Here is a 23,650-nt window from a genome sequence, read left to right on the forward strand (position 1 = left end):
TCTGGTAGTACCACTGCCGTGGAGTGGCTGACAAGATACAGGCTTAAGCATTTCTGTTCTCTTTGTCTTTATCCATTCAGTAGCGAGCTATCACATAGAGTCCTCTCTGAATTTAACAAGGATGGTGTTATTTATTATCTTGCTGTAAGTCCTGCCAAAGTAAAGCAGCACACTTCCCACCTTTTCACACACACCATGAAGTCAGTCTGTGAAATCCCCATCTGTTGGCTGGAGGCTGCTGAACAGAAGCAAGAGGGATAATTGTAGAGTGTTTTCTTAGTTTCCTGTCCACTGATCATTAAAATCTAATATGATTTGTCTGTCTTGTTATTTATCAGGGGCTTCAGAGGGGGAATTTGGAGAAGCACCTTCTTCACACCTGTGGAAAACTTTGCACGAGAGGAAGAAAGGATAACATGTTCTCCAAAGTTTTCAAGAGCATCAAACCAAGATGGCTGTGAAACAATGCAGTCGGGGGAATGCCTGCTTGAAGAAAGGCAGAAGAACTGGAGAGGGATGCAGGAATGTGGATGAAGACCTTAAGCATCTCTAGAGAGGGCAAATAAAGATTCAGCAGAGCTTTGTGAGACAAAACATCCTGACATATATGGTCCAACAGGTCAGCTGTACAGCCCACTGTCCTCATGGGGCTTTCCCTGTAGATGTGTCTGCTGGCCAAGTGACCAGGGTAACATGCCACAATTTCTCTTCTGCGTAGCCCCAGTGGAAAATCAGAATAGTAATGAGTATTTGTATTCTGACCTCAGAATTGTATAGGAACAACAAGAAATTTCCCCTGGCTTTCTAGCCTGATTATCTTGAGGAACAAGACATGGGAAATCATGGCATGTTTCTTTTTGGCTGCTGGTTTGCATACCTCTAGAGAGTTCTCTCTCTTCCCCCTCTTACTTTTGGACAACTCTTGGCCAGTTTCAAGAAAAAGTTCATAGATGAATAAGAATCTCAAAGCCTATAAAGTTTTTACAACATTTGGGAAGAGAGGTGACCTAGCTGATGATAGAATCCAGACAGGAAAGAAGCCTTTTAGAGATCCAAACCAGGAAGATGGCTTTAACTGAAGTTCACACCTGGTTTGTATGCAGAAGTCAGTCAGTCACAAGAAATGAAGCTATAAGAAACCATGATCTGTTCTTTGTGGTGCTCAAAGACCAACTGCTTAAGTGACTCTAAATGTTTTGAGAAGTGTTTTTTATCACTGCTTAATAAAGTTGATATATATAATGTGTGTATTATTTGTCTTATAACACCCACATTTGTTACTCTGTCATCAGGGAAATAAAATGGGCTAACCATTAATTTAAAATGAATGCGTAGACCTACTACTGCCTGTTTCACAAAGTTGTACAAAATGAACATAAATCAACCACCTGATATATAGCACCTTGTTAAAGAGTCCTCTTCTTTGACGTCCCATAGCTCTGTGATGGCTGGTAATTGATCTTATGCCTGTTTTGTTTAAAACCCTTAGATGCTTTTTCCTCCTGCCAAACCCATCTTTCATTTATTCCATTTACTGCATTGTATGTACAATTTATTGTATAAAATGCAACCTGTAGATATGACAGCATAAATGTGTCTCCTGTTAACATCCATCCTCACCATGGGACATTTCAGGACAAGAGGCAGCTGGCACAAATCAAAACACAGGAGGTTCCCTCTGAACATCAGGAAACACTTTTACTGTGAGGGTGACTGAGCACTGGCACAAGTTGCCCAGAGAGGTCGTGTCTCTTTTGAGATACTCACAAGCCATCTGGACATGGTCCTGGGCAACTGGCTGTAGGTGGCCCTGCTTGAGCAGGGGGGCTGGACCAGATGACCCTTCAGAGATCAACCTTAACCATTCTGTGGTTTCCACCATGCTTTGGGCCTACCTACCAGGTGTACGTTGATGTTATCCTCTTCTTCCTTGGTGGTTAAACCTTTGTTCCTCGTATATGGCTTCGTAAGTCAGGGAATAAAAGGGTGGGGCCTCTCCTGATACTGAGCATCTCAGTACAGTCGTACCAGTAACAATGTGCAAATCTGGGAAAAACAGCCCTTGCCTGCAGTTTTTATTAGAGGCCTGAACTTCTGAAGATTAAAACCTCACATGCATTCATTGATCATTTTGCAATGCCTGTGAAATGCCTCTGAAGAGTGACTTAAAAATGCAGCCACTTACAAATATGGCCATTTAAAAGTTGCTTGCCGCTTGTACTCAAAACCAAGGTTGGAGGTAGGAGTGAAGGAGGCTACTTGTCCCCTTCAATCATGCTTCCACAGTTTTGTATGCTGTGTGGGACGGAATTCCTCTGTTTCTTACCATTATCGAGATTCAACATTCTGTGCTAAAAGGCACACCTAATGGCTTTTTATATCTGGAAGGCCACCTCTTCCTCTCTACATTTTCCGATAGGAAGCGGGGTGTTCACCAACAAAGAACAATCTGAGACCCCAAGCTTCCAGATTTCCTTTCATACTTGTTTTCGTGCTCGTTCAGCAGTCCTCTCTTTGGTTTCTGCTCTGATGGCTGGAATAGGTTCAGTGCCGAACTCTAGGAACATGGCTGTCTGCATACGAAAATCTTGCAACCATCACTGACAGTGGCCAACTTGCAGTTGATCCTGTTCTGCTGCTTGGTGCTTCTTTTGTAAGCCTAGTCAGGGAATGTCTGCATCACCTGATGATTTTCCTAAACTACCTGTCTTAACCATAGCTCCTCAGTTTTCTTATATTCCTTACTTTCACAGCTGGTAGTCCATGTGATGGGGCTCTGACCAACCTGATCTAGTGGGAGATGTCCCTGTCCATGGCAGGGGGGTTGGAACTAGATGATCTTTAAGGTGCCTTCCAACCCTAACAATTCTATGACTCAATGGTGGTTGACGTCCTGCAAACCTAGAAGTGTGACATTCTGCTTATGAAACAAATTCTGCAATCTCTTTTTTCTGATAGGGAAATGGTAGACTGAAACCCTGTGCAAAAAGAAATGAGCTTATTACAGGATGTACCTAAGAGGAACCACAGGAATTTTAAGAAGTAATGTGAAAGTAAAAGATTATGAAATGGGACAGAGGGAATTCTGGGAAGTTCCCTTAATTCCCATAGAGGAAAGCAAGTATGTCTTCACAGGAAAAAACGGCTGTACACAAATCATTGTGGAAAGCGTTGAAGACTGGCTCAGCAGAGTGCTTGTTTTGCTGGTACACCACTTCCTTGGGCAGCTGCGCTGCCCCAGCGGAGGTTTTTCCAACTGGGCACACAGTCAAGCATCATTGCAATGTCAGCAGCTGTGTGCCAGCTCAGATGCTACCAGTATATTCGTTAACATTGATGTGGCCTAAGAGTATCCATGCAGGGTAGTACTATAATTACAGCAGTATGATAGTAGAACTATGTTTGTGGCATATTTCGTAGCGTAGGCAAGCCTTTGTAAAACCCCAGTCTTGCCAGCGTTATCATGTGAAGCCTTCATTTGTGAAGTCCCATTGACTTCCCCAAGTGCGGAGCTAATTGCATGAGAAGGATCTAAGGGGTTTAATCCTTCTCCTGATACTTCAATGAAAATTAATTTCTTATATATTATGTATGAGTAATATATTTCTGTTTGTACATTAATATTAATGTTGCATATTTTTGAGCACAAGTTCTATTCTGTAGGATTAAATTATCTTGGTAAGTAACAGCCCAGAATTCTGCAGGAATAAAGGTTGAGTTGAAAGTGGACAATTAAGGACCAGGGGAGGGTCCAAAGTCACACTTTGGAAAGTGAAATTAATCAGCATTAATTTTCCATAGTGTGGGAGAAAAGTGGTTTTAGTGTTGAAGTCAAACAAAATAAGGTATATAAAAAGCCCTCAATTTTGCCTTTCTGTCAAAATACAGAGAGCTTTTACAAAATTTGTGATGGAGAAAAGAGACAAAAGAGTATTCTCTTGTGCGTACTTGCAAACTATTAATTTTATTGGGCTACATCTGTTACTGATTGTTGGTGAAGAAAATAGTGGCTTTATTGAGTGACAGTCTGTCTCAGTATGCCTTTTTTAAAACAAAGGAAAAAAGCAACTTTAGAAAGAAAAAAGTCTATCAACTTACTTAGAATACCAGCCTTTTGCATCTCAGGCCTGCCAAGTCATGCTCTACTGCCTGCGCTTTGATGCCACGTCATCTGCAAAATTATCAGTGCAGTCTTGATCGTAGTTTCTCCTTAATGCCCGTAGCCACCCGGCTGCTCTGATACGGGGATGCTGAATGTTAGGATGCCTCTTGATGGGTTAGCAGCTCTCTGGCTTCAGAGGGTCTCAGGTTGGCAGCCTTTGATTTCAAGTGCAGTGTAGGGAGGCAGAAAGAGATGGGGATGCTGACAGAAAGTTCAGTTGCTGACACAGCCAGCCCCGGATTCCTGAGCTCTGCTCAGCACATACACTTGCAGGGCAAGGTACCCAGCATCAGGCCCTAGGATAGAAAGACAGAAAGAAGTGTGTTTGTTTTTCAGATCCTAAATCAAATCCACAGTACTTAAAGCTGTTTGTACTCATAAACTATGTAAACCTGATACAAAGTAATTGAGAGAAAATAAATATACAGCCACATGCTGCCAGGTTTTAGAGTCACTTTTCTGACAGGTACCTCACTTCAGTACTGAGTTTCAAAGACCTGGAGAGAGTTAAAGGATTAGAGAGCTCGAAGGGAAGAGATGCAATTTTTGAATGGTTCTTTCTATGTGGGTATGTGAGACACTGCAAGCTAATGCACTTCATCAGCCAGGGGAAGGAAAGGTTTGTAACTAAGAAACATTGAAGACAGACGTGATTAAATGCAGAATCCAGAATGTAAAGGTGAAAGACAGAACAGCAGACCAGACCAGAGAAGGAGGGACTGCTAGAATGAACATTTGTATTTCTGACTCAATGCATTCTGTGTATTAAAGCAATAAGTAACCATTCTATAATGAAAGAAATCAGAAAAAAATGATGTTTTTCTCCTTTTTTTGTTTTGCTTACCTTATGGGATTGATTATATTCTTTCTCTAGGCATGTACACTCAGACCCCATTACATTTAACACCCTGCTAAACAAAAGCAGAAGAACAGAAAAATCCTCATAAAATCATTATGAGTGTGTTTTTAAAAGTAATCAGGAAATACTAATTAAAGGGTGTTGTGTGAGCAATGAGAAGAGTTAGCAATTAGTCAGTTCAAAAAAAATGCAAGATGACAGTGCCCCATAAGCAAGATAAATAGCTAACTATGCAGTGAAACTGGCTAACATATGCTTAGTTTTTTAAGAGCTTAAGGTTGACAAAATAAGCATCCAGGAAGATAGAAAAGAAATCCTCAATTAAGGTACTGTCAAAAATAATCTGAGCTATGATGAAAAATGGCTAAATGGATAAATAAGCTGGGACCGTGGTTGCTCTTGTGCCTCATGCAGGGCCAAGCACACTGCTAACTCTTAATAAAATAATGATGTAAAAAATCAGCTGGCAGCATTAGGTGTTAGCACTGGCAAGTTGTTGTAGTTAGTGTGCAAGTTTTAACTTGGTTTTGCATGTGATTTATTGGAAGCTGTTCACTTTCTCTTGTCAGGTTACCTTTCTGTTGGTTTAACAGGTTCAGTTAGCTCCACCCTGCATTTAGCGTGAGGGGAACTGAGTGAACGATTGTCTGGGAGAGGGGAATTAGAGGATGTGGGAGGTGTGGCATCACTCTCTGGCAGCGGCAGGTTGTCTCAGTAGTGTCATTGATCCATACCCTCGGTCTGTGCTGAAACAGAGGGGGAAAAGCCTTGAAAGTCCCCTTTACTGGTGTGACAAGGGTAAATAATGTACCTAGGTGTAAACAGGAGGTTATTGGTATGGTAACAGGTATACACATCAAAGCCATTTTTGGTAGTGCATGCAAGAGAGGTGTGAGTGTAGAATAAACTAGGGATGCCTGCGAGACTGTAGACGTGGTGCATTAGAAGCTATAAGACATTTTTTTGGTTATTTCATATAGGGAACAAGTAGGGTATACAGGAGATCCAGAAACGGTATATGTGATCAAGGAAACCCATACTGTTGAAAAAATGCTTTGTCATGGAGCTTGTAGCATATCCTCCCCGTGGAGAAGAATGAAGTATGGATTAGGTATAATATAATGGAATACAGTATACAAAAAGTAGCTTACAAACACAGGAAAATATCCATCCCAAATTTCTCAGAGAAAGGAGCTGAAGATAAAAAAAAAACATTAAGCAGATAAATTTACAGTCTTTTAAGAAGAGGTATCAATAGCCTGGGAAAAGGCTACTAAACAGACATTTAACAGGGGATGTAAGGATTATGCATGAAATTACTAGTTTGTGAGCTTGATTTAAACAGTGAGAAACATGAGAGAAAGGCTAATCAAAGACATGATAGAAGAACACCTAGAAAGTTTGGATTTAATGAAGGATAGAGGGCAAGGATTCACAGAGGGAGGACCATGCTTAAAATTTTCAATAAAGAGTATTTTGAGAGAGTAGCCACAAGTGCTGACAGAAAAGCCTATAAACATGATTTACCAGGTTTTTAGCAAAGCTTTTGAAACAGTATAGCACAAAAGACTAATCTGTTGGGTGAATAAGTATGGCATAGGGAGAGATACTTTGTTTGATTAAAAAAGAAAAGAAACACTAACTTGGGTATGGAAAGTATAGGAGTCTTGTGAATTGAAGCAGGTTAGGTTGGAGCAGTGTGAATAATGGAAAGCCTTAAGAATCATTATTTGCACCAATTTTGTTGAATTTATGCAGCATATCAGTAGTCTGGAAGAAAGAATAAGTAGTAAGGTGATGAAATTCCCCGATAGTACAAAACTGGGGAAATGTCAGAACAAAATAGGCAGGTCATAAAATTCTGAATGACTTTGACAAGGAGGTGGAGCATGGGCAGATAAGTAGCATATGCAGTTCATTTTCAACTAATATAATGAGGCTAGGGAACAGAAAAAGAAGAAAGTATGGATACCTCAGACAGTCACAGGGCACAGAAGGCTGCACAGAAGGATTTTCTGCATACTTCTGAATAGAACTGTAAGTCCTCTGGTAGAGTTGTTTTACTTTGTGTATAAAAGCAAATAAAATTCTGGACACAGAATTGAAGTACCAATTGAAAGACCATATTCTTGGGCTGTTCATAAAAGCAGCAAAGTCTCATTTGACATGACATGGACACTTTGGGCACCTTTATAGAGAAGAAATTCTGAAAACTGGAAAGTGACAAGTGAGGATCAGGACAATAACTGAAGATCTAGGTGACGTTAGTTATTCAAAAGGTTAGAGAGACACATGCATATGCTCTGCATGGATTGAAGGCCCAATCCAAAGCTCATTAAATGTCGTCAGAGAGATGCTTTGCATGCTGGAAGGCTTTAAATTGGTTCTGAAAACAGAAATGCAAGTGAATAGGGGTGCAAGAGGCAACCGGATTGCCCAGTGCTCTTGTGAGACACCTAGTCCAAGCAGTTGCTCTTCTATGACAATTTTGAATGGCCCCAGGAATGACTTGGGCCTCAGATTTGCAGTCAGCGTGTAGGAGACAAATTGACACTTACGTTCTTGATGGGGATAGTGAAGGACTGTGGGCTTGTTTATTGAAGAGTTTTTGTGAAAAGATAAGGCCACAATAATACAAGAAATAAAAGGAAAAAGTTAAACCACTTTCTTAATCCCATCTGATAATGCACGTGTCATGCTCCTCTGGAACAATTGGAAGTTTTGCAACAAGGCATAGTATGCCTTCTCCAGGTACTATACTGTTTCTGTCTGAGTCCATATAGGAAATGCACTGGTAAGGGTCTTCTGTGGCCCATCTTTGCTGATATGAAATTACTCTGTAACAAGAAATGTGCATCAGCTTGTGTTCGTATTTGGAGGGGAGAAAGAGAGTCTTGTCGTGCTTCTGCCTCTTGCAGGAGGCTGACAGGTGTCCTCTGGCAAATGCGGCGGTGGCATTTTAGGGTGTAAGTGCCCTCAGCTGTCCACCCTTCATCATAGTGTGGAGCTGATATGGCCTCGGCTGTGGGCTGGAGCAGCAAGACCTGGGTGCCCGCTCTGCCCTGACGAGTCCTCCATAGGCACAGGTGACTCGGGCAGAGGGACAGGGAGCTCAGCCAGCGTTCCTTGCTGCAAATGGCTGCAGCAAGGCAAGGCAAGGATGGCTGTGACAGCCTCGTGCTTCCTTCTCTGTAGAGCTGTCTTGTATCACAAAGGGCTGGAGACACTCAAGAGAGATTCAAATGCCTCCTTGGGTCACAACCCAATTTTTCTTCTGTGCTGTGCTATACAAGTGCTGCAAGGCTTCTTCCCCAGCTATCCAGGCAAGGGACATGGATCTGCAGTACCCCAGGGCTCATTTCTGTCTTATTCCCCCAAGTTTCCCCTTTGAGGGAACACAGTGTGAGGAAGTTTCCCCAAGGATCTCACCCCGGTAGGGAATTGGGACCAGCCATGAATCATGTCAGGACCCAGGAGCTCCTGTGAGCAGTTACGAGTCCCGTGGTTCTGACAACGCTTGTAAGACTAAGATGTAACTTGCAGTGAAAAAGGACTTCTTTAGAATGCGAAACATATGGAAATAAGTATGTGGTTTTTGTTCAACGTGGGGTGAAAATGACTGGGTTTGATCATTTGCAAATCTAAGAGTAAATGGAGTTTACTGAGTTTGCTTTTAAAATAAAAACTTAACCATGCACAAGTTTAGACGCTTTGAGATGAGTGTGTGTTTAGCTAATAAAAGTTGATGTCAACATTTTAGAATATGTTTGGAAACAAAAAAGAACTAGTGTTTGATCAAGCAGCAGTCGCAAAAACATTCTTCCCTTCATGATAAAAAGAAAACCTCTGTGTGTGATTCTGCAAATATGTCAGATCATTTTGAAGAGGCTAGTAAGTGCTAGTAAATTATAATTTTTTTGTTGTTGTCAAATGACTTTATTTTTTGGCATTAGACTTCAAAAAAACCCCCAACCTTTATATGTGTTGTCGTTATGTACATCAGTCATAATTTTGCCGACAATTCTTGACATGCACTCTGCGTTGCTGTGCTAACAAGAGAAAAGACCAGCCATTAAGTTTATGTTTCTTTGTTTTTGAACAAAGTCACATATCAGGAATAATGCTAGGGGTATGCTAATAAACAATATATAGTGCCAGTCATCAGGGAGTAAGAAATATTTTCTAACTAGTTCTAAAGGGAAACAATGTTTTAAAAAAAGGGAGAGTGATTGTTATTTATGCAATATTGTTGTTCTATATGTCAGCATCAAAAAGCATCTTGTAAAGAGCTTAGCATAATAAATCATTGATCGTGACTGTCATTATTTAGAGGTCTTTGATAGATCTAGATGTAGTGCAGTAAGGTTAAATTTACCAACATATAATAGGAGATCCTTAGACTGAATCTGAATTTCTACCACCGTTACCGGTATTGTCACAACAACAGAAAAGAGAAAAAGCGTTGTATCTTTTAAAACAGCAGGCTTTACAAATCGTAACTGTAAAACTAAGTCAAAGCAGATTTGTTTTCTGGTTGCCCATTGATTTTGTTTGTCATAAGGATTTAACTTGGTTACATTTCAGAAAGCTAGAGTTGATTTAAATGAAAAACGGCAAAAAGGGCTTATGATTGTTTCCACTGAGAAGCAGTGCAACACATTTTGTTATTGTCATCAAGAAAATTAAAATAGTCTCTGTGTATGAGAAGCAATGGGAGATTGGTAAAGAGGAGCCCACAGGAACACTTAATTTCAGAGTTGACTTTGATTTGTCACTAATTTTTCAGTTAACTTGGTAAGACAAAATGGCATATGTTTGAAAAGTCTTTATAGTCCTGCCTACAGGCTTGAAACAGAAGGATACTTAATGGATGGGCACCTTATCTGTCTGGGACAGGGCATCTAAATGTAGATGCTGGTAAAAGCAAGTCTTTAACGATGTTTAGAGTCAGGGAATATATATATATATATAAATAAAAATAGTATATATACACATATTTTAAATATATATATTTTAAATATAATCAATAATATTAGCTGCATAAAACTCTTCAGAAGTTAAATATATACAGGACAGGCTGTGTTTTTGATGCACATTATCCATTGAACCCTGCTTCTTCCCCAACTAATATATATGAAATCTGCAATTTACTATATCTGTGCCAGCTTTTTGTGACTTTACATTCTTTAAAAAATATATGTTTTTCTTTCTTTTTTTTTTTCTTTTTGCTGATGTAGGCAAGGTGCCTGTGGCTGTACAGAAAGATAGGTGTCTCTTGAGTTACTGCTTTGATGTGGCAGTTCAGGGCTTACCTTGCCTTCATTGCATCTTCAAAACAACAATTGAGCTCTCCAGGACTGTTACCTTAGGACATGAGTCCTTGATACTACAATTATGCAGTTGAATAATTTTATGAATCTGACTTGTCTCATTAGATGCCTGGATAACCGCAGATTTTAAGTCTGATGATGAAAAACCAAAATCTTACTTTTGAATATGCTCTTAGTTTTCACTTTTAAAGCGATGCTTTCCAATATCAAATCTCTGGCCAATTCAGGTGAAGAAAAATAAAAAGAGAAAGTACAGTCACATTCTTGAAATGTCTTGGACAAGTGATATACCTTGTATAAAAGTGAAATAGCAGATCTTTTTTGAAAGACACCAAAGACATAAATGAAAAATTTTTCCTGTGCACCAAAGAGAGCAGAGTGATGCATTTCCTAGTTTATAGTGAAATTTGATCTGTATACACCATGATTTTTAAGTAAGTCAGCCCCAATCTAATGTGGCCAGAAGGACTGCTCTCTGGCTAGTTTCCAGCCAGCCTTCCCAGTTTTAGTACAGGCTTGCCAATAGATATTGAAGCAACTGCCCGGATACAGTAACCGTTTGTCCAGACTGGTAGGGATTTTTCCCTTCTTGAAAGATGGCACCCTGATGGACCGTTTAAAATGTACAGTGCAGAGGAGATTCTGCAGCCCAGTTGAGAATGAGGGAGAGGGAGAAGCAGATTTCTGATTTCTGTGTTCTTTTCCTGGCTTGTCCCCAGTTCTGTAGAGGGCCTAATCCACTGGTATAAAATGAAGGATTCATATTGATTTCAGTGTTGTTTTGGATCACATCCCACATATCCTCATTGCATTTTGCCTACCATTAATATAAAGCTGGTGTTTTAGCAATACTGGTCTGTCCATGGAGTTAGGACGCTGAAAAAAACCCAATCTCTACAGAATTTCAGGAAACTCAGATAAAAGGTACTACAGAACTGCAGAGTGTTATTTTTTAATATTAATAATTAAGCCTTAATGAAAACACTGCTGGAGAGCTTTTAATGACCACTTTGAACTCAGTATTTTGAGTTATAATGAAATGGTGCCAATTGTATGTTTCAGTAAATTTTATCTACCCTTGTTTCTTTAGAAGAAGACCTACCAGTGCATCAAATGTCAGATGGTTTTCTACAATGAATGGGATATCCAAGTTCATGTTGCAAACCACATGATTGGTAAGTGAAGCACTAAAACTTCTCAAAGACAGATAGCCATTTCTCTTACTCATTATCATCATTGCCTCTAAAATTAAACAGAGTTAAGGAGAAATTAATTGTGCATCCATCAATGATTAACCTAGGCATGATTGATTTTTTTATTCATATTATTAGACTTGATAAAGCATTAGCATATTTTATTTTCTGCAAGGGCTAGTTTAGACTTCTGCAGAGAATTATATATCCACTGCCAGTCAAAACACAGGTGATTAGCAAATTAAACTTCTAATCATTTTTGCATTATTGAAAACAAACTAACAAGAATGGTTAATGAACTGGATGTTAGCTTTCCGTAGAGTTTTAGACAGGTTTTAATTTCAGAAGTTATTATGGTAATGACACTACTGTGTACTTCTCAAGCACCTTGGTACCAGCATCAAAACTGGCGAGTTTTTGTCGTTAGGAACATAAATAATTCAAATGGCCATAAAATAGTATTGTTTGTTGTGTTTGAGCAGTCTGGAAAAAAATCCTGCGTGTATCTGTATACAATTAAATACTATCATTTATTTGAAAAAACAAGGAATTGTAGTATTCAGTAATGGAATCTGCTTTTTAAGGTACAAGCATTTTAAAAAGTCTTTTAGGATTCGTGATTCCAAGCCTGGCTTGATGTTTACAAGGCTGTTACAGTTGTAAATTGGAAAAAAAACAAAAGCTGCTTTTTCTTTGATATTCATATTTTCCTATTATTTGCTTATTCCCCTAGGATTACCCATAATGTTTTCAGTTTGGTAACCACTCAGTAATAGCACTAAGAGTTCTATCAGCCAATTAAATTTATCAAGCACATCATTTGCCCGCTAATAAGATAACATTGCCAGGGTTGTCTCGTTTCGTTTTTAGCCTCTTTTTCAAATTTCACTTTTCAGGACTGAGATTGATACCATTGATTTTATACTCCTGCTTCCTTTACGCTGTTTTTCTTGCTATAATAATAGAAAAGCATGCAAAGCACAAACCAAACGATATGGTAGAAAAGCCAGTAATTACATATCCAACAGAACAAAATATGCTGGGTTTTTTCATTTTACAACTTAAAAATAGTTTGATGCTTGTCTTTTTTTCTGTCAAGGTAAAATGCAGATTTCTTCCACGAGCACTAGTAATTTGGCCGCACCGTAAAACAGTTACCTACCAAAACTTAATAGCCCATTTTTTCTGGGTACTTTATTAATAAGTTTTAATACATTTAGCGCATGAACATTTTATATACTTTTCATAAAAATGAATAAGTGCAACTGACAAGCTGCTTTTGTAAAGGAGCGGAGTGATTTTCCTGTTGGATTAAGCCTTAGTTTTGATATTTTGTGTCTTTGTGGAGGAGATAATTTGAACTGCTTCACAGTATTCAATCTGGGTCAGTAATGTGGAATTTAAAAGTAGGTTATTACCAACAACAGAACTCACCATTTCTGCTGTTTTCTTTGAATCCAGTGTTTGACTTGTTCTTAATTGCAGCATACAGTGACACTGAAATGTGACAGGCAATATGGTCACTGTGCATAAGGGATGATGCTGGAATGGCAGAGTGGTGTGTTTGCTTGCCACCCACTTCCCAAGTGCCTCACATTTTCAGAATAGGAGCCCACTTCTTTCATGAAATACTTAGATTTTCTTTTTTTTTTTCCCTCTATTTTTGGGATGAGTTTTAGTAAAGGTTCAGAATGGGAGGGGAGAAAGGAGGACAGAGTCGGTAAAGCAGGACAAATCCAGTTAGCTAGCTTCAGCTTGCAGATCTGAAAAGACTGAAATTTTCTTAAACTGAGCTATTAGCTGCCCGTGTTTTATTTCTAAAGGCTGGATGAGGTTGAATGCGAAAGAGGATCTTTAAAAAAATATTTAATTGTTTTGTCTGTGTTGTATCTAATCATGCATGATATTGCTTCATGACATAACCATAGTGACACAGATTTAAACGTGCTTAATATAAAAATCTTCCCAGTGAAATAAAGAAGGAGCTTGCAAAACATGCAGGGAGATTTGCTGGTCATGCTTGTGGTAATCTGTGTTCAGTGGAAGATTCTTATCTATCTGCACTGCCAGACTTAACAGTGCAGTTCCTAATGATGTAGCCTCGATTAAGCAAATGCAAGGGCATTTTGTGTTGGGGTGGACTGAAAGGAATATCAACGTTCCAGAGAGTTTTGAATGTGACCTCGGAATCGAAGCACAGGGAAAAATAATTTCTGATCTCCAATTCTGTTAGCCTTCTCACCGCTAATTGGATTTTTCCTTAGCTATCTTTCTAATTTCACTCTCCCCCCTCCCCTTTAATTTATATCATTGTTCACAGGCCTTTTTCCAAGACCATACTCTGTCTAGAGAGAAAGGTTCAAGGGGTGACATCAAGCTATTTAAAACTGGCCTTAGTTTATGTGCAGCTGTAGGTAGGCTTGTAGTGTTCATACACAATGCGGAAAACATGCACACAAATACATTTGTGTGAATATATATAATACACAACCCTTATATATACCCAAAGATATCTGTGTACATATCAATATGTAGATTGAAAAATATATTAGATAAAACACTTAAGTGAATATTGACTTGTTGACACAGCACGTTTACCAAACAAAACAAAAAAAAAGGGTTCTCAAACATGTTGGTCCCTCCGTTTTTTACGTGTATCGGATAAAATATGTCTTCTTGACCTGCTTTCCTAGTAGGAGATTGGCAGAACAAGATGTAGTGTCTTCACTCCTCTGGGGAAGGGGAAGTGAGAAAGCTTTGGGAAGAGAGAGAGAAAAAATAAGGACTTTAAATGAGAGGGAGAGGGAAGGTAGTCTGGGAAGGCAGGCATTAAAAGTCAAACAGTGTGATAATCCCTAGATCAAATGTAGAGGCAATAAATGCCTTTTACAGACATCATCACACGGTGTCAGGAACCGTTATTTCCTCTCATAGTAAAACATTAGCATTATCTGTGTGTAGTGTCTTCTTACTTGAAGGACTCCATATTCTTCATTCAGGCAAAAGAGAAAGGGGGAGGCAGCTGGGACATGGGACAAACAAGAAGGTGGAAAGTTGTCTGCCAAACTCCACTCGGAAATGGGTGGGAACCACTGATAGAGATACGTGCTCAGCCAGCTGAGGGAAATAGTTGCTACTCACCATCTTTTTAGCATTTTGGAGCCTAGAAAAGTTGATGGTGTCCCATCTAATTACTGTGCCCCTCGAACGTGATCCTGGGATGTAAACTGAGTTCATGTTGCTAGCATCCACAGAGAGAAGTTGCATTATGGAAGGTCACTGAGGCAAAGATATGTTTATAAAACCCCAGTGTGAAACTTAGACTTTTAAATAAGGCAACTGGAATTACTTTGTTGGCTAAAATAGCTCCACTGAGGGTAGGTATTTTTAGGTTGTGTGTATGTGTGTGTTTTTGTCTAATCAAATATAATCTCAACTAGACATTTAGCAGGGGAAGAGGGATTAGAGGCTATTTGAAAAGCCTCTTACTCTTCTTTGTTAGGAGAGTATATAGTGTTTTTACAGATTTTATTATACATTTCAATCAATTGAACAAGAGGGATCATGCCACCTAATGGAAAATAAAATCTGCAGATGACCCAGTGAAGTGTAACCTTAAGTATCTCTGAAAACAATACAATTTAAATTCATTATTATACAAGTTATATATTAAAAAGATGTCATAGGGATGGCTTTCCTCGGTAACTACATGTTCATTACTTCTAGAACTTCCCATTTTAAAATGGTTCTGCAACCTTTAATTGAGTCTTCCCAACATCTTTGTGATGGGACAGGGCCATAAGGGTTTTCCATTGAATAGATGAGGACAAAGGGGCAAAGAAGTGGAATTCCTTGCTTGCGTTAAGTGAGTGAAAGTTCAAGAGTTCTGACTGCCAGATCTGTCTGCACATTTCTAGACACTGTGCTTAGTCAAGCAATGCCTGTGTTTGCTTAAACTACACACTGATTCAAGCTTAGGTTAGGGGATGCCAGCAGACAGAAAGCAAGACGAGCTGTGGACTTTTTTAAATAGGCCCTCTGTTTAGGCGTTATTTTGGACCTAGATGTAAGTATGTACTTTTATTTGGATAATCATGAGGATGACTGCCAAATGAAAACATGTTTGCCGGTGTGTGTATTGAAATTTGTTGGTAAAACGATTTCTCAGCTTTTGAGTGGAAAAGGAGGAAACGAAAATCCAGGCGTGTTTCATAGGGGTTTAAGAAGTGCTGGCATAAATGGTAATTCTTCAGATGCCTTCTTTCTTTTATCTTTCCCTCCGGGTGGAATACGTAGCATTTTTAGCAGCTTTCTTTGAGAAAATTCTATTTCTGGGTGCATGGTGTCTGTGGAAAAGAGGGAGGCTTTCTGGCATCCCTTTGTTTTCATCACATAGTTTACAGTTGGCATTTGACCTGAGAGGGTAGGAAGAGAGTCTGCCATTGTGTGTGTTCTGTTTGCTGCACTCCACTGCTCCTCCTATTATTTTCCCTGTTATTTTAAGCAGACAAGCTAAACATTGTTTTTTCTTCCACTGATTCCTTTACATCCGTAGCATCTGATGCAGTTCAGTGTAAACAGACTAAACAGTTGCCTTAACAGTTGCCTAGGATTTTGCACACATACAGAGTAGCTCAGAACTAGGGGAGTTCGGACACGTTTAACTCAGAGAAGGAATTACTCCGTATAAAATTATGAGGCTCAACAGCAGTAGTGTAAATTTGTAAGTGCTCTGAGTAAAGTGCTGTTAGGCATGAGATAATGTAAAGAGATGACATTGCCAAGAACTATTTATGAAGAGCTTAATTTTTTTCACTCTGATAATTCTTGACCAATAATTACCAGCTTCTAATTATCTATTTTAGTTAGAAAGAAATCTCTATCACTATGGAGGTTGGCATTGCAACTAGCGCATAAATCCCCAAAGAGGTAAATGTGTTCCAAACAGCCACAAACAACTGTCTCATGAAACATAGTGAGCAAATTGCGAGCCGCTGGCTGTGCACAACAGAGCAGCACATTTACCATTGAGGACTGATCAGGCTGACAAAGAGAATGATAAAAGGGGGAAACAGCCACAATCTTTGTAGTTTGCTGCTACTTTTGTCGGTGAAGAAAGCAAGCCCCAGTGTCATAGCAAGAGTCACTACCTCTCTGAAGAGTCGGGGAGCAAAGGGGAAGGATGTCACCATCAGGATTCAGTACCTTTTTGCAACCCTGCTTTCAACAATTTCTATGTAGGTTGTTTCTTATAAGTAAACAGACTTTTCTTTCTTTAACCTTTTCAGTATCATGTACAAAACATGTTTTGTGAAGTCTGTTGCAGTGAGGGGGGCAGCTTGTTTTTGAGGGGAGGATGTTGTGTAGCATTGAGCGAGATAGCAGGTGTGAGCAGGAGGAGGAAATGAAGGGAAAGAAAAAAAGATGCCGATCACCGAAGTTAGGAAGCAAATGGGAAAACAGGATGAAGCAACCCTGCAGTTGACAAGATGAATTCTAGTTTACACCAGCAAATACTTCATTAAACCCCAAGTAAACAAATCTTTGCTGGAACAATTGTAGTTTAAAAAGAAGAGTATATAGAAATTGGGATCTAACATTTTAATTTCTTTGCAAACAAATTTTACAGCTGTGTTTTACAGTAACAAGTAGTATGTAACCATTAGAAGACGTAAAGATACGTTTTAGTGCAACTTATGATTTTTGATTTTTTCAGTGACAGTGATATAAGTATATAATATGTATATATGCTTGTGTGTTGTGTGGATATGCATGTTTGCATTATGCATGTATTAGCTGCATGCATAATAAACCTATAAAAATAAATCATCTTATTTATCTCACATTTGTTCAGTGTACATTATGGTACATGTGGACGACATCACTGATGCCAAGACAAAGGAAATACCTCAACTGGCTTTCTGGAGCCCAGGAAAATTTTAGTCTGGTTGTAATAGCATGTGGCATTCACACATTCTGTTATTTGCCTAATGCCTGAGGTCATTAAAAACCACGATTATCCTTTCACTTAAGCAGAAAGCTGTGCTGGGCAACTAATACTTGTTGCACCATGTTGACCTCAAGTAACACGTCTTCAGAATGTCAGTTTAATCACTGTATAGTAAAACTGACGTTGTGAAGTCTCTCTTACCTGAGGTTTAGGAGAAAAAGTATCCAAAGATACGCATCTACATACTAGAGGAGGAAGGAGGTGGGGACTTCCTTTTGTCAGTCATCTTTCACTGATTCCTCAGTAGTAAGAAACAGAAATTGTTGATTTATAGTGAAGAGGCAGATTGTACCCTCTTAGCATCAGAAAATCCTGTGGATGCCTGGGAATATCCTCTTCACAGGCAGAGTTGGTGAGAAGTTGTCCAAAAGTTAGAGGGAACTTGGTCACCTTGGCTGCAAAATGAGGAGATGCAATTGAAATACCCAGGAAAGTGAGCATTTGGAGTTCAATCTGAGAAAACGTAGGTTTATTTTGTGAGGAGCTGGGTTACAAAATAGATGAAATCTGGGCTGTTTAATACTAACAGGAAGCTACTCTCCTGTGGGCAATGCTGGCTTATTTGAAAAGCCCATAAAGGGTTTCTGCATGGACCATACAAAAGGGATACTTTCTCTTTAATAGCCATCTGTACAGGAGAGATGAGAAGTGGGCCAGGTCATCTCTCCTCAGCTGTCATGATATTAACGTAGGTAATGGAGCAAGCTCTGTGTTCTGCTGGGTGTTGTTTTTCATAGATGTTCATCGATTTACACAGATAATTCTATTTATTTCTTAGAGTTGGTCCAAGCAAACCAGGCAGAATAACAAACACCAAAGCATTTCAAATGACTTTATCTTTGTTGTTTTGTAATGTAACTTTTGTCTAAAAAATGGTGTCACACCTACTGTGCAGATGGCTGCATGATTTGTAAACCAGCCAAAACATTTAAACAAATGTGTGATCTGGGGATAGATTAAATAAAGGATAAAATGGAGTGTGGACCACAAATTCTAATAATCAGATGATTTTAAGTTGTGTGTAGTGTGGAGCGATGGTAGCAGCGATAGCAGGGAACGCTTGCCAATGACAGCAAGGTGCCTTACAGATCTCAGGATGGAGCCTGTGGCCTAGTAGGCCTCAGTTTGAGAGCTGCACATTTGCTGTACAGCTGGCAGCTCTGTATGGGGACATCAGATAAAACTTATGTAAAATGAAGTGTTATTGCTTAGTATGAAATTGTGCAGAGAGGGAATTTGCAGACAGTAACTGAAAACAGAATTCATGGTACCAATGAAGCAGACTGTAAATATGAAGAGGCTTTAATTATCTGCGCAATTTAACAAAAAATCCAAGACGTATTCGGAAACGGCGAAGGCAGCTGTAAACAACGCCAGAGCCGGCACCGTTCACCGGGTCTCAGGTTCTGTGTGTCACTTGTGGGGCCCGTGGGCGCCCCGCCATCACCTTGCCCCCCGCCTGCCCCCCAGCCTGGACCCGGTGCCTCAGGCCAGGGGTGGGCGGCAGGAACGGTCGCTTGCTTTTCAGGACAGCTTTTAGGAACGGCCTTCCTGGCTTTTAAAATCATAAACAGTTAAGTTGTGCAAATATCAATGAAACCTTTTTTCTTTTCTTTTTTTTTTGGGAGGGGACATGCCTCGGGCTCAAAAAATTCTAATAAAATAGAATGAAAATATCTTATTATTAAATAATATTAATAGCGGTAATAATAGTAATGATAATACTACAAAAAGCAGCACTTGAAAAATGTCCACACTTGAGGCTGGAGTTCATTTGGTAAAGAAATGAAGCAAAGCGCACGGGCGCTTTAGGTTTTTCCTGCAGAAATGCCCGGGGTGCGAAGAGCACTCGATGAGGGGGATGCGACCGAAAAGTGACGCCGAGCAGCACCAAAGTTGTTCCTTTCCCTGTACCTGCTGCACGGTTCTCCTCCCGAGCCGCTGCAGCCATACACCCTGCATGTTAATACCACGGGCTGAATTAATGGCACGGTGTCAGCCTTCCCTTTTGTTCTTTGTTGCTGACCATTTGTATGGCGGGCTGTACCAGTAGCCGTAGCGCATTCCTTCGGGCTGTGTTTAGCGGCCGGCACAGAGGGGAGCCTCGCCATCCCTTTTCAAAACCGACCCTGCTCCGAGGAGCAAAGCCTCCGTTTCTTCGACAGGGCACGTCCCGAGGTTTCTCCCTGCCATGTGTAAGCGCAGGAAGCGAAACAAAAGAAGCCAATATGGAGAGTGGGTGTCGAACTTCAGCTGCTCATATTGTTGCATTTGGTGAGCTGACGGGGTTTCGTAGGTCACCTTTAGAATTATGCCTATGACAGCAGTAGCTACCTGCCAAGATTGCAAGGTATCTCACAGCTCTCAGGATGGAGCCTGTGGCCTGGTAGGCCGCCGTTGGAGGGGTACACATTTGCTGTACAGCTGGCAGCACTGTATGGGGCAGCAGTGTGGGCTGTTAGGGAGCTGGAAAGGAGACAAGCATGAAATTTCTTCTAACCCCAACTCTGTTTTTCTGTACTGTTGGCTGCTTCTCAGTTCCTTGACAAAAAAACCAATCAGGCACCCTTTAATCCGCCTGTGATTACCAGTGGTATAAAAAGAGAAGCATAATGAGGAAAAATGCCTCGTTTTGTTGCCTTCAAAAGCCAACAAATTGGAGTTAACTTGACAGGAAGTGGCTTAATAATTAGATTATTTATTTATTCCTGACACATATCCCCCTGTTACTAGTCTCAGGAGATCCTGTAGATGGTACGATTTTCAAGCTGCCATTACTTCGCTGTCTTCTGTGAACAAAGAAGCTACTGTCTATCAGTCAATTAAATGCACTCTTTAAGCAGAGGCTGAGAAGTCCTCAATGGATAGAGCCCTGGGACATTGTGGCTGATGATTCCTTTCTCTGTACTGTACATCACACTCTCAACTACGGTCCCCACAGAGATGGAATAAAGTCATGCATTAAAATATCACTTGTTGATTTGTTTGCTAATGAAGAGCCATTGAAATGTTTGTGTATTTCTGTGGCAAAATTGTTGATAAAAGGACTACTTGCTTGCATATCTTACTTCATCTTCAGTAAGCGCTTATTTAAGACTTACTAAAATTAAAGTCAACAAATTAAGGAAAAAACAGAGAGATGGATAATATTGGTTTACTTGCAATTCACGTCAATGTAAATAACACCGAGGACAGCAAGAAGAGAGAAAGGGGAATAATAGTACTTCAACCATGTCTGTTATAATTTTCTTCATTAGTAACAATAAGGATCTCTGGTGGGTTTTTTTCTGGTGCAGTGGTGGGCACCTATTTCAAATAATAAAAATGCTAAAGTATCCATTTAAAAATTATCCTGGAAATGTAAGAATATTGTATTTAAAAACAAAAAAAAAGAAGAAAGAAAAAAGGGAAAACTCCAGAATTTGGTTCTGTTTTTTGCCTTTCTTTTGGGCTTTTAAATATGCCCAGTTAACAAAAACTTCCATTATTTACAGAACAACTGTGTGTATCCATTTAGCCTCTTAGTTGAGAAAAGTACAACCATGGCAAGCTAGTTAGTAATGCTGGTTAAGGGTGTGTGCTTAATGCAAAATTGGCAAAGTTCTCCAAAGCTGGGGCTTCTGAGCTTAACACTGCCCCCCATCATGCTCTCCCCGGTCCCCCCCCTCCGCCCCGACCCTGCCAGGCTCCTTAACTGGATTTCATAATCTCTCAGTATTTTTCCTCCCACCATTCTTCTTTCACTCACCAGAGGGGATGGGCATAGACCACATTTTCGGCCAGTGTGGAGAGTGGAGGTGTTTGAATATTTTTATTTTTTTTACAGAAATTGACATACATGCGTACCTGTCTTCACACTGAAAATCAGTAATTGGCAATATCCATCTGGAGTTGATGCAGGTCTTACGCCGCTTGTCTTATAGAGCGATATTTGCTCTTAAGAAATATAGATAGTGCTATAGCAGTTCTCCAGTGAACTAGCTCTGTTCTGAATTTAGCCTCTGTATGACCATTTGCACCTGCAAATAGAGCCTATAAGTGCTATAATATATGGTTATTTTCTCAACCTTATAAAGAAAGTCACTCATACCAGGATTATTGTTTTCAATGAACTTAACAACAAGCTATAGGGAATTAATTCAAACCAGCCTCAAATTGGAGTGTTCCTATCCTGTTATTCCAACTCATTTTATTAGAAAAAGCTTAGATACTCAGAGGTGTTCTATAATAGAAAATGAATTTGAAACCCATTCATTAATTGGTGATTAATACATTTCAGGATTAGTTTAAGCAAGGCCCTACCTCCTGCCCAGTCAAGTATGTTCTGGTTAATATCCAATTATCTGCACCTTCGTACTTATTATGTCTTAATATTTCAGATATGATAACCAGAAACTTGAGAGTAATGCTAATGAGGAGCATAGAACAGGAATTAACCAGTGACACACTCAATGATCCTTACTGAGGAAAGTAACTCCTTCTGTCTCCTCAGCATAGTGGTCAAGCTACCACCATGCTTTCAGTAAGGACAGCTTTTAATTCTGCCTTTGTGGGAGCTTAGAATTATATTTATGTAAAAATCCTAAATTTTGCATGCCTCATAGACCATGTAGGGTCAGAAGGTATTCCTGCACAGCCTTTTTCACATGTAGAGTTACTTTCTTCAAGTGGAGACAGTGGAAAATCAATAGTAAAGTGAAACAGTAATACCTACTTAAAAAAAAAGTTGTTCTGTGATTGACTGCACCCTCTTCTTATGTACACAGGTGCATGCATGTATGCACAAGCTTAACGGCCTATGTATCATGTCCTTCAGCTCGTAAGAACGGCTGCTTTAGTGACCAGCAAAGTAGGTATAAGCATCTGTGAAAAGAAAAAAAAAGTCTAATTGCTAAATGACAAAGGTAATGTAAATATTACCAAATTAAAATTTTCTGTGCACAAAAACCTTAAGCCCTTTAAGTCCAATCTCAGCATTCTTACCTGTGAAAAATTACTATACACCCTCTTAGTGAAACATGCAAGTAAAACCATGGGACACATCAATGGGGCAGAAATGAGTAATTCTGTCATGTGACCTTAAACTAATGTAATTAGAGAGGTAAATTAAATGTGTAGGGAGAAAGGAAGAAGAAACATTCCTTTTGTCAGATTTATTTTTCTTAACTAAGCTGCCGTTTGAATACGTTGTGCAATTCAGGGCATTAGGAGAAGCCCCAGAGGAAATGAAGCAGTGGGCAGAGTGAAGGAGACCTGCTCAAAGGTGCAAAGCCGCATAACACATTATTTTATTACATGAATATAATCCGATATATGGGGTACTTATCCAAGAGACTTTACAGAATATGCTATTCATAGTATGTTGGACAAAGCTTATTTCAAAACACGGTCTTATTCACTGTGTTTATACTGAAAGGTACCAGTCTCGCGTTTGGGTTAGACTGAGTGATAAAAGGGATAGTATATTTGTATAATCAAAAGCAATCATAAAACACATGTACAGTGGCTAGAGTTAAGAATATGCCTGTGACATCCTGTTTTGGTTTTCTTTTTTCAGTGCCTAGTCATACAATTTGAATTTTCTCTCACACAGCACTTTATTAGAGTGTTGTAGTTCAGGACTTCAGCAGTATATTCTTAATATCTAGCTATTTGGCTGGGCACCCTTTCTCCCAACCCTCTCGCAGGCAACCTTCACAATGAACCCACTGTGCGTCTGGCTTCATTGCTTTTCATTGCACACCTATGCGAGTGCCAAGACATTAGATAACTGTGCAAAAAAATCCCCCCCACACACTTCCCCCAAGCCCCCCAGATGAGACTCCTGCAGAGCACTGTGTAATTCACTGAACAACTTGGGAGATGTTGATGTTTACTGCCTTGTTCAATTAGTCATTCAGAGGCAACACAGCCTTCCATTTGCTTCGAAGTTTGGTTAAAAAGCCTAACCCAAATATCACTTAGTGCAAAGTGGGATTTGCAAACTGTCATAACATGATCAAATCAAAACCAATTTTCACCAGAACAGTTAAATACTCTTCTCTTCATCTGAGTGACATTTCCCTGCCAAATTTGAACTTTTAACCCACATTGCTC

The 23,650-nt window shown here is 39.7% G+C and overlaps 1 protein-coding gene across 13 annotated transcripts in view; it reads left to right on the forward strand.

Moving 5' to 3' along the window:
* ZNF521 (zinc finger protein 521) overlaps window positions 1-23,650 on the forward strand; it is a 233,584-nt gene that overhangs the window by 103,232 nt on the left and 106,702 nt on the right. For 12 of the 13 annotated variants that reach the window (XM_054189964.1, XM_054189963.1, XM_054189973.1 and 9 more), the window contains one exon: window positions 11,442-11,526. In XM_054189964.1, the coding sequence (XP_054045939.1) occupies window positions 11,442-11,526 (85 nt within the window). Of the gene's footprint in view, window positions 1-338; window positions 3,689-11,441; window positions 11,527-23,650 lie in introns of those variants that run through there. The other variant, XR_008464677.1, reaches the window with a different exon arrangement.

This window comes from Rissa tridactyla, chromosome 2 (assembly GCF_028500815.1).
Source record: "Rissa tridactyla isolate bRisTri1 chromosome 2, bRisTri1.patW.cur.20221130, whole genome shotgun sequence".
Lineage (NCBI taxonomy): Eukaryota > Metazoa > Chordata > Aves > Charadriiformes > Laridae > Rissa > Rissa tridactyla.